The 12,156-nt window shown below is 37.5% G+C and overlaps 1 protein-coding gene across 1 annotated transcript; it reads left to right on the forward strand.

Annotated features, from left to right (window-relative positions):
* Positions 1-1,231: 1,231 nt before the first annotated feature.
* Positions 1,232-4,252, forward strand: LOC104226868 (uncharacterized). The gene is made up of 4 exons (XM_070156165.1): positions 1,232-1,523; positions 2,331-2,428; positions 3,204-3,346; positions 3,991-4,252. The coding sequence occupies exons 1-3, from the start codon at positions 1,400-1,402 to the stop codon at positions 3,273-3,275; spliced, it is 294 nt and encodes a 97-aa protein (XP_070012266.1). The 5' UTR covers positions 1,232-1,399; the 3' UTR covers positions 3,276-3,346; positions 3,991-4,252.
* The last annotated feature ends 7,904 nt before the right edge of the window (positions 4,253-12,156 follow it).

Genomic DNA, 12,156 nt, shown 5'->3' on the forward strand with positions numbered 1-12,156 from the left:
ATAAAGTTCAGATTTACACCATGACATGTGCAATTATCAATAAACTCCAAGTTTATTATGATATGAGTTTTTATATCAATAAATATCCACTTTAGTGTAGTGTTCTTTTATTTATGTAGTACAAACTGGAGAATAAAGCGGGTAGCTTTTCACATATATATTATCCCGCTACAAGTTGTAGTAATAGAAGATATTAAATCTTTCCTTGATTTATAGTCTCAATATAATCAACCGCTTTCGCGTGTACTTTGGAAACTGAATAAGTTTCTTTGAGACTTACTACAACACAATAAATTGACATGATAATCAATTGTACTCCACCAAAATAGTAATAATTGGCTCTTCCAGAGCTCTCAATTAATTTTGTATTACCACAGATTCATCAACATCCATGTGATGAATAATCTCTTTTAAAGAAAAAGTTATACCATTGTGGTCATGGTCAAAGTGCTCAAGATCAACAAGTCTCAAGTCTGGGACATATTCCAACACTCAGAGTCAAAGAAACAACAAAGGGAACAGAATTAGTTCCCTTGCTGACTGTACTAGTTAAGTCCCCACAACTGTAAAATCGCTGCAACTATTCCTCTGCACACACGCAATAGTGCAGCAGTCACTTTATGGGGAATGCCCTTGTACCAAACATGCTTGCATCACTCAAGTGATGTCACTTTTTTTATAAAAAAAGGAACTAAGGCAACTTTTAAGTGCAGGGAAAGAAAAAGGCTAATGAACTTCTTTCCAGGCGATACAATACAAAGGGCGAAGCTCGAGTAGGTTACTTTGAGTGACCTTCACGGTGGGTGTTCCGGTGTTAATCGGACTATCTCAGCATATGGGAATTCGCTAGAGGATGGATTTTACTCATAGAAGGCGAACGCTAATTTGATGTGATGACAAGAACTAACCAAAGAAATCAGGATTAATCCCACTTTTTGTCCCTTCCTTTCTTAGGTTTTCTAGATAGAAAGAAGGTGGTAGGTCCCAGAACGCTAAAAGGTGGGGGACTAGAGTTGTCACGATAGATAAATCAAAAAGATATGTCAGCCTTGAGATTAGTAAACACACACCACGAATAAAATTATAAACTCATCAAAGAGAAATCTTAATAATGAACATAGATATTAAAGTGTGCACCTAAAAAAAAAGATAGATATTACATGAAGCATTAATTATTTATTTATTTTTCAACCAAACATTAATTAAAGAAAGAAATATTTTCGTTTGCTAAATCGAATCTAAAAAGGACAGGGAAGGTACTATTTATATCTTTGATCTCTCTCCGGAATCAAATCACAATACAATTCCGAAAATCGTTTCCCCAACCCTTTGCCGGAAATCCCCAATTTAGCTACCGGAAATTCCCAAATTTAGCTACCGAAAAACCCTAATTGGCGCAATGGTAGACGTGCCTTCAACGTTTAGGAGCACCGAAATTGAGCGCAAAGCTGAGCCCGAGAAGAAAGTTGTACGTCGTGTGCTTCAAATCTGGAAAGAACCTACTCGTGCAGAGTGGCGACCAGGTAACCTTAATTTCCTAATAAATTATACTAGAGGGAGACAGACACGATAATGATTGTCTTGATGCTAGAGTGGGGAGCAAAGTAGGCCTAATATTTTGACATTCTGCACCCAGATTGTTTTGTGTCACAAATACATTTTAGGCAAGCAGTGGTAATTTTTGAACTCGTTGCTTGTGTATTCATCTAGGGATAAATAGCTTTGGCCCCTTATTGCTAGTATTAGTTTATTTTGTTAAAACTAGGTCTATTCAATTTGTGGAGCACAAGCACTAATAACATTGATTGTCTCTTTTTCCCATACTATCCTTAATGCAATTATCCTATCCCCACCTCGTTTTATCTATCTCATAGTACTATAATTTATAACCCGTGTTAGCTATCTCTCTTGTCTGCATAATAGATGCTTGAATAGAAAATAGATCTACTATAGGAATTTATGTTAGTTAAGATATGGGAAGTTTTATGCCTTCTCTTTCTAAATGCATTTAATTCTTTTAGTGCTTTGTCCAGAGTTGTTTAGAAATGTGCAGGAGACAAACTCTGCTAAGTAATCTATCAAATCTTACATGTTTGAGTAATATCCTTTTGGCTGCTAAGATGTTTAAGTATTATGCTTTATTGCCCCCTTTTCATGAATTATGGTTTACAGTGATTGTATCCACTGTTGGTTCTCTAGTCACTTCCTTCCGTGATGGCTTTTTGTACCTGTTTCCCGTGGTTATTCACTTATTTGTGCCTGTGCTGTTAGAATTGGTGCAAATCCTAGTCCAGTGGAATAACTAAGTTACTGTTTGGGTGGTGTCACAGATAATTATCGTCTATTATGTGGTAATCTTGGGAATGAGGTGAATGATGATGTCCTATCAAAAGCCTTTTCAAGGTTTCCAACCTTTAATATGGCTCAGGTATGTTCTCATTTTACTTTTCCAATAGTTTTACATTTTATGTTTTGATTGGCATATATGAGAATGGGTATTTCTGGTCATGAAGGGAGATATTTTTTGTCCCCTTGAAGTTTAATTCTTTTCTTACATCATATTTCTACATCCTGAACATTCATGAATCTTCAGAAAGCTAAAAATCCTTCTAAAGACATCTATTGATAGTCTGGGTACATCTATAGTGTACGCATGCATCTAGTTTTGAGAGAGACTTCTCCTGAATGATCAAAATTAAAGAGAACATATTAGTAGTGTCATCGTAGGATCAAAAATTGTATTCCTCAGGTTGTATGTTTGTATGCTTGCGCGCACGTGTGTGTGTGTTCTTTTCTTGTTTTTTGGGGTGGGGGTACACTGCAGACATGCATGTTGACTTAGTTCTGTATGTTACTGTTTATTTGCATAAACTGATGAAATAAGCCAATGAAAAGGGTGTGAGATATTGCCAATTTTTGGATGTCTAAAGCATTGAGCATCTAATTGAGAAGATTGTAATGGTGGTGATACCTTACCTCTTCATTGGAACATAGTCTACTGGTAATTTGTTTATTACCCGAAATTGCATAATGTGTTATGTAGAAGTGTAGCTTAGTTACCTGATAAACAAAGAAGTGTAGCTTAGTTATATTTCAAGATCCATCATGCTGATGTTATTAGACCTGAAAAGAAAGAATAGAAAAAAAGTATTTTATATTCACCTTGCTCTCTTCAAACTTTATTGTATAATTGTATGTTGTAGCTTACAAGTTTCAGTAACAAAGGGCTTCTACAATTCATGTTGATGGGTTGTGAGAAACAAGCGGACCGGTAAGACCATGGGATATGGATTTGTGAGTTTTTCCAACCCCTTAGACCAGGCTGCAGCACTTGAAGAAATGAATGGTAAGTTATCTGTTAATCAAGTATTATGAATGTTGAGTCTCTTATTGTGCTTAAGGTACTGCAGCATATTAAATGACAGAACTTGATCCTTCTCAAAGAAAAAAAAAATGACAGAACCTGATGTAGTGGGTCTGTCACAGTTACATGATCAGCTTTAACCTCCTTGAAGACCCATCACTCATAAATAATTGGGGGGGGGGGGGTAGCTTTCAGTTGGATCTAACAGTTCCCTTGATATTCTCTCTGGTTGATGCCACTTTGATGTCTTTATATCAAATGATTCGGGTTGATATAAAGAGTGCCCACTATTAGGCCACTTGGTTTTGTATTTGAACGTGTAATCCCTGTCCCCTCCCCCTCCCCTCTCCACGAAAAAGAAGGAATAGTGAAGGAAACAAGTAACAGAACTCTGTACTGAAAATAACATTTACGATTGCTTTTGAAGTCAGTAAGTATAGAAAAAATCAGTAAGAAAAGAACATCAACCAATCTTGTATGCGTGAATTTCATAAACCTGGTTTCTTGTGGGGTTCGCAAAGTGGGGGGAGTACATGAATGTCTGAAATGGAAGTAGTTTTAGTTATTGAATCGGTGTAATGTTATACCCAGATGCCTAATGATGTGGTGATTCTTGCTCTTTTCAGGGAAGCATGTTGGAAACCGGTCGATTATACTTCGCAAGAGTGAGTAGCAGAGCTTGGATTGGTGGATGGGAAGAAACTAGTTGTTGTTTTGGAAACATGGATTCTACAAGATATCTCAAGTTACATACTTTCATTAGTTGGTGGTCCCTTTGCTCTGTATAGTTTTGTTGTTTGCTAAATTTGAGTAAACTTGGAAAGATTGTAGGCTTGCCTTATTTTGTGCATTGGTTTGCGTTGAATGGAGCTAAACCTTTTCAAACGACCTTCTCTCATTCTCTTCCATGTGCACTACTTGCATTTTGTGTCTAATTTGATCATTTTTAAACTTCTATGGTTAGACTTCTATATTAAGATTCTTTCTATGAACATATTTTATAGTTCCTGATTTGTTGTTTCGGTCCACTTAGCTTAATGTGACGTACTCTTAATACGGAGTAAGTTGTAGTTTCCCGAATGCTCTCCAATAAGAGTCTTTGAAATTGAAATTAGGGGTTAAATTCCCTAAATATATTGATACAGTCAACGAAAAAACCTTTTTAAAACTTCATGAAGCACAATACATTAAGCTTAAAAATTCATTGAGAGAAACTTGAAACGCCAATATTCACCATATGAATATGTTCAAGTCATTCTAATATGAAAAGGTTTCTTCCCAATCTCAATTACTGCTAAGCACAGGTTCCAGGAAGTGCAAAGAGCCACACGAAAATGTCTAATACAAAAACAAATATTGTAGCACGTGAATTACAGCATAATATTTAAACATTGTATATCACTATTTTGATGGATTATTTCTATATTATAATGGTATAATATTATTAAAAAAATACTATTCAATATTTCTAGTCAAAATCATCAACAAGGATAACATACAACATCTTTTAGTTAGAGGGAGGCAAAAACAATGTGCAGATTTCTGACGAACAAAACCAACACACGAGTAAATTTGTTAATTTAGGAACTAGGAAGAAGCCGCTCAAGGAAATTGAGCTAATTATATTCAAACACGTAGTAACTGCTTAATTATAAAATAGAATAGTTGATGAAGGATTTTGTACAAAAAGGATGAAAAGAGATGGATTTTAGAGTAAATGATTCAAGAATGAGAAGATTGAAGGAAGCAGAAGAATCTGTCCACGAATTATAAACGTGGAGCCGGTTTTGAGGCTCAAAAATGAAGAATTTTGGTTAGTCATTGAAGCGTAGAAGTGTATTGGAAAAAAACTGAATTTGTATTAAAAATGATGTGGCATGACACGTGGATTAGTTGAATGGTCAAAGAACAACAATTGACTAAGAGGCACGGTGAAAACAGCCACGGGAAGAAGAATTTAAATAAGCACGAGACGACGTATAGATACGAGTCTCGTACCAATTTAAATTATTTACAGCCAACGGATTAGAAGGCATTGAAAGCAAGGATCAGATGACAGAAAGGAGTCCAAATTCATTATTAAATGTCTGATACGTTATAAAGTTGGTATTTAATAGGAATGATTGTATAACGGCCTATTTAATGTCATTTATTGCTCATGATTATATCATTAAAGCTGAGGCTTTATTCCTTTACCTAGAATGATATATAAAAGGAAGAAGTATCATCATTTGTAAGGACACGGAATACTATTGAGAATTCATTGAAATACTTATCTATTTACCTTCTACCATTGTTCTCAAAAGTATTTTATTTTTTGTCTCCTGATTATCAGTAACCCGAATTTCTCTTTTAGCTTTGACCAAGGACTCAGATTTTTGGTTAAACAAATTAGTTCCGTTACCGGGAATCTGATAATCTTTCCTTTTAAGCTATATCTTATCTATTATCGCCACCATGTCAAACAATAACGCCGACAACAACAGTAACAACACATTGGGAAACCATGAGAATCAAATACATCAAAATCAAGATATCGTGGTTTCCTCTCCTTTAAATTCACCACGTCAATCTCGTGAAGGCACTCCTGTTACTGAATCCCGTGATGATCAACAAGAGCAATCTGAACATTTTGAAGGAGTTACAATTGAAGCTTTGCAAAAGCTAATCGATGTACAAGTCGGCAAAGCTCTTCAGGCACTTGTTAGTCGATTGCCTGCTGCGCCACCTACACCGACTCCTAATAATAATACATTGGAGAACCCCCGTTCTGGTCTTGATAATTCTGGAAACGGAGCAACCCCCAGTGAACCACAAGAAGGGGGACCAGGTAATTTAAATAATTCATATTTGCAAAATTTAGTACTAACCTTGCAGAAACAGCTGAAGGAACAAAATGAGCGAATAGAACAAATCCCTGGAGTTCCACCTGTAATAAAAGGAGTAGACATGGACAAATACTCACAACAGCCATGGAAGCCTAGTGCTGCTCCCCTTCCAATTCCGAAAAAATTCAAAATGCCTGACATCCCGAAATATGATGGTACTACAGACCCACGTGACCACGTGACTGCATTTACAACAGGCGTAAAAGGCAACGACTTGACCAAACAAGAAATTGAATCAGTATTGGTCAAGAAATTTGGAGAAACACTCACCAAGGGTGCATTAACCTGGTATTCTCTTTTATCTGAAAATTCTATTAATTCTTTTGCTGAGCTTGCAGATTCTTTTATTAAAGCACATTCGGGAGCACAAAAAGTTGAGAAAAGGATGGAAGATATTTTCAAAATCAAACAAGGGGATTCGGAGTTGCTTAGAAACTTCGTTGATAGATTCCAACGTGAAAGAATGACTCTACCTCGTGTGCCAGACAATTGGGCTGCTATAGCTTTTGCAAGTAATTTAAATGACAAAAGTTCTGAAGCCACGAGATGACTCAAAGAAAGTCTTAGAGAATTTCCTGCAACTACATGGAATGATGTTTACAACAGGTATAGCACGAAGCTGCGAATCGAAGAAGATACTATACCTAAGCTCCATCATGAAGAAAGGGGCGGTACCCGAAGGTCAGATTCCGAAAAAAGATCAGGTAAAAATAGGTACGATCCATATATGGGACCCGCAGGAAAGGACCCACGGTCGAGGCAAGATAACCAGCAATACGATCAAAAGTCAAGGAACCGGGATTCTGGCTCTTCTTCAAAGTTCAGGAATGATCGGAATAGACAGGAATCACGTGATGATAACAGGAATTTAAAGGCACGATTTGGTGGATATAATTTTAACATCTCTACCTCCGAGCTCGTAGCTGTTTTAAGAAGCATGGGAGATAAGGTACGGTGGCCGAAAGAAATGCGGTCAAATCCAAGTAGACACAATCCGGATCATTGGTGCGAATTTCACAACGATCACGGGCACAAAACTTCAGAATGCAGATTCCTGCAAAGTGAAGTAGATCATTTATTGAAGCAAGGATACCTCACTGAGTTATTTAGTGAGAAAGGAAAACAAGCTTATATGAAAAACAGACAAGAACCACCACAACCTCCTTCACCCAAGAGGACAGTGAATGTCATAAGCGGGGGAGAAGATATTCATGGCATAACTTACACAGCTTCCAACAAGGTTTCTAAGGTAACGATTACACACGGGAAACGGGTGCGGCAGGTCCTTGACAATGAAAGCATTTCGTTCGATGACGCAGATAACGAAGGAGTGACAACTCCACATAATGATGCACTGGTAATATCTTTACTTGTATATGATACTAATGTAAAGCGAGTTTTGATTGATCCAGGAAGTTCTGTAAATATTATATTACTAAGGGTACTGCGGGAAATGCAAGCTGAAGACAAAATGTTACCCAAGGCGCACACCTTGTCAGGCTTCGACAATTCAAGCGTAGTAACAAAAGGTGAGGTAATACTAACAACTTTTGCTATGGGTGTTGTGAAAGAAACTAAATTTCAGGTAGTTGATATGGAAATGGCCTACAATATGATCATGGGAAGGCCATGGATACACGATATGGATGCTGTCCCATCAACCCTGCATCAGGTTATCAAATTTCCATCACCATGGGGAATTTGTCAAATTCGTGGGGATCAGCAGATGGCCAGAAATGTCAACGTTGTAACAAGTACGAGCGCCGTAAATAAAGCAAAATAGCAATTACAGGAAACAGTTGAAAGTAAAAAAGATCAAACTTCAACTGAACAAGAGAAAACAGATTTGGACTCAAGGCCTGACACAATTCAAGAACCTGAAGAGAATGAAAGCATCAAAACGACGATTGAAGAGCTTGATGCAGTGACGTTATTTGATCAACAGCCTGAACGGAAGGTTTATATCGGGGCTAATTTAGACACGAACATGCGAGGTATGATAATCGAATTTTTAAAAGCTAACTTAGATTGCTTTGCTTGGTCCCACGCTGATATGACAGGGATACCACCAAATGTGATGACTCACAAACTCAACGAGGACCCTTCTTTCACACCAATAAAGCAAAAGAAACGGAAACAAGGTGCTTTCAAGAACCAGGTGATTCAGGATGAAGTCCAAAAATTATTAAAAATCGGATCAATCCGTGAGGTAAAATATCCAACTTGGTTAGCTAATACGGTGGTTGTACCCAAGAAAAATGGTAAGTGGCGTGTTTGTGTAGATTATACTGATTTAAATAAAGCATGTCCAAAAGATTCCTTTCCCTTACCACATATAGATCAACTAATTGATGCGACCGCAGGTCATGAACTTTTAAGTTTTTTAGATGCATACTCAGGATATAATCAAATCAAAATGGATCCTGGTGATGAAGAAAAAACTTCTTTCATCACAGACAGGGGGACTTATTGTTATAAAGTAATGCCCTTTGGTCTCAAAAATGCTGGGGCAACCTATCAAAGGTTGGTCACCAAAATGTTCCAAGAACATTTAGGGAAAACAATGGAGGTATATATAGACGATATGCTCGTCAAAACCCAGCAATCTCATGATCATATTTCTCATCTATCTATTACTTTTGAAATTTTGCGAAAATTTAATATGAAACTCAACCCAGAAAAATGTGCATTTGGAGTTGCATCAGGTAAGTTTTTGGGTTTTCTTGTTTCTAACCGTGGTATTGAAGTGAATCCTTCTCAGATCAAAGCAATAGAAGAAATCCCGGATATCCTTACTAATAAAAAGGAAGTACAACGATTAACGGGAAGAATTGCAGCTTTGGGGAGATTTATTTCCAAATCCTCAGAAAGGTGTTTTAAGTTTTTCTCTGCACTTAAAAAGCAAGATCATTTTGAATGGAATGAAGATTGTCAGCAAGCCCTTAGAAATTTGAAAACTTATTTGTCAAAACCACCGTTGTTGGCAAAACCGAAGGTAGGGGAAAAACTTCTCATTTATCTGGCCGTATCTGAAGTCGCGGTAAGTGCTGTTTTAGTCTGCGAGGACCAAGGTAAACAATCTCCTATTTATTACGTAAGTAAGTCCTTATTGGAAGCTGAGACATGATACCCACAGTTAGAAAAATTAGCATTAGCTTTGGTCATGGCATCTAGAAAGTTAAGACCTTATTTTCAATGTCATCCCATTGTTGTAGTTACTGCTTTTCCGCTTCGAAATATTTTGCATAAACATGAACTTTCAGGAAGATTAGCAAAATGGGCTATAGAACTAAGTGAATATGAAGTTATTTATCAACCCAGGACCGCTATAAAGTCTCAAGTACTAGCTGATTTCGTGGCTGATTTTAGCCAGGGGATGCATTTAGAAGCAGAAAAAGAATTATTAGTTTTTAATGGTGCGAACCCGGGGACTTGGGTTTTATACACTGACGGTTCATCTAATGTAAAAGGGGCAGGCTTAGGAATAGTCCTCGTACCACCTGCGGGTGAGACCATTAGACAGGCTATAAAATGTCATTCTATAACTAACAATGAAGCAGAATATGAAGCTGTAATTGCAGGTTTAGAATTGGCACGAGAACTCGGCATAACACAGATTATAATCAAGAGTGATTCTCAACTCGTGGTTAATCAGATGCTGGGGACTTACACAGCCAGAGAGTCACGAATGCAAGAATACCTCGCAAAGGTACGGGAGTTAGTAAAGCAATTCCAAACTTGGAAAGTAGTGCAAGTCCCAAGAGATGAGAATGCAGAGGCAGATGCTTTAGCAAACCTTGCATCCGCAGCAGACGTGGCAAACAATACAGATGCTTCAGTCATACATCTATTTCATTCCGTTCTTGAACCTAACAAAAACGAGGTAAATTTTAATCATCTAACATGGGATTGGAGAAATGAAATTGTTGCCTTTTTACAGCACGAAACCGTGCCTAATGACAAAGGAAAGGCTTACGCGCTTCGCAAAAAAGCTGCACGATATTGTTTATATCAAGGTAATCTTTATCGAAAAATGTTCGGCGGACCACTAGCAAGGTGTCTCGGCCCTTCTCAAACCGAATATGTCATGAGAGAAGTACATGAAGGACATTGTGGGAATCACGCAGGAGGACGGTCACTGGTAAGAACGTTAATTCGCACAGGATATTATTGGCCTAAGATGGAAGAAGAGGCAACCAGTTTCGTGTCCAAATGTGATAAATGTCAAAGGTACGGCAATAATATGCACAGACCAGCTGAGTTACTACATACTGTTTTAGCCCCTTGGCCCTTTATGAAATGGGGAATGGATATCGTAGGTCCACTTCCACAAGCAAAAGGTCAGGTAAAATTTCTACTCGTACTTACAGATTATTTCACTAAATGGGTAGAAGCAGGGGCATTTAAACAGGTACGAGAAAAAGAAGTTAAAGACTTCATATGGCGAAATATAATATGCCGCTTTGGAGTACCAAAGGAGATCGTATGTGACAATGGACCACAATTCATTGGAGCACAAGTTACAGAATTTCTTCAAAGTTGGCAGATCAAAAGAATAACATCTACGCCATATCATCCAGTGGGGAATGGACAAGCGGAATCAACTAACAAAGTTATTATCAATAACTTGAAAAGGAGGTTACAAGATTCAAAAGGTAATTGGCCTGAGGTGTTACCCGGAGTACTATGGGCTTATCGTACAACGACCAAAACAGGCACTGGAGAAACACCATTTTCGATGGTTTATGGTACGGAAGCCTTAATACCAGTTGAAATAGGTGAGCCAAGCACACGGTACGATCAGGCAACGGAGGAATCCAATAATGAAGAGATGCGGGTTAGCCTAGATTTACTTGAAGGAAGAAGAGAAGCTGCTTTGATAAGGATGGCAGCACAAAAGCAAGTAATAGAACGATATTACAACAGGAAAGCACGCCTCAGATTTTTCAAAATTGGGGACTTTGTGCTTAAAAAGGTTTTCCAATCTACAAAAGCTGTTAACTCAGGAAAGCTAAGTCCAACATGGGAAGGACCATACAAAGTTCGTGGCATTGCGGGAAAAGGAGCATACCAGTTGGAAACAATGGATGGTAAAGTTTTACCCTCACATTGGAATGTTGTCCACTTAAAAAGATATTACTTTTAAGAAAGTACCTACGGTCAGGTATCATCATGTAAAAATTCTTCTCTTGGTTTATTAATATTTTACTAACGATTTTAGATGCTAGGCTAAATATCCTAACTCGTGCCAAATGATGAGTCACAACCTGCAAGGCAAAATGGAGTATGCTTAAATTCCTAGCCCAGGGTTACAATTAATCTGATGGAAATACACACGAGTTAGGCAGTCTTCATCTATAATCACACCGTCGAGTCCCGTATATCTTTCTGTTTCAGGAAAAGGGCCAAAGTAAAAGAAATAAACAAGTGCTCGAGGCTTCATACTTCACCGCTCAAACACTTGGGGGACTACATATTATACACAGATAGGTGCAAAGAAACAGATACGAGTATCGAATAAAAATCGGCCACAAAGAAGCAAGTGTTGAGAAGAAGTTACGAAGTCTTCAGCATTCATGAGAACAACAGAGTCATCTCTCAAACTCATAAACAAAGTCACCTCTCAAACCCTTCTTAACATATAAAGATAGGGTCATGACTATGTACTGAAACAGGTTATAAAAAAAACCTTGTTTAGTTTATGTTATTTACAAATCTGTTACAAGAAAAACAGTTACGAGAAAAGTTGTAGATGTATTGTAATACATGTAACAGTCAAACACTTGTTAAAAGTTTATGAATGAAAACTTGCCAAAGTTGTTTCATACAAAACGTGTGTTTTCCTATTACTTTCATCGTATTTTAACACCATTATGAAGTTGAGACGTCTTCTTCATTAAGTGT

Source organism: Nicotiana sylvestris, chromosome 9 (genome assembly GCF_000393655.2).
Source record: "Nicotiana sylvestris chromosome 9, ASM39365v2, whole genome shotgun sequence".
NCBI classification, from domain to species: Eukaryota; Viridiplantae; Streptophyta; class Magnoliopsida; order Solanales; family Solanaceae; genus Nicotiana; species Nicotiana sylvestris.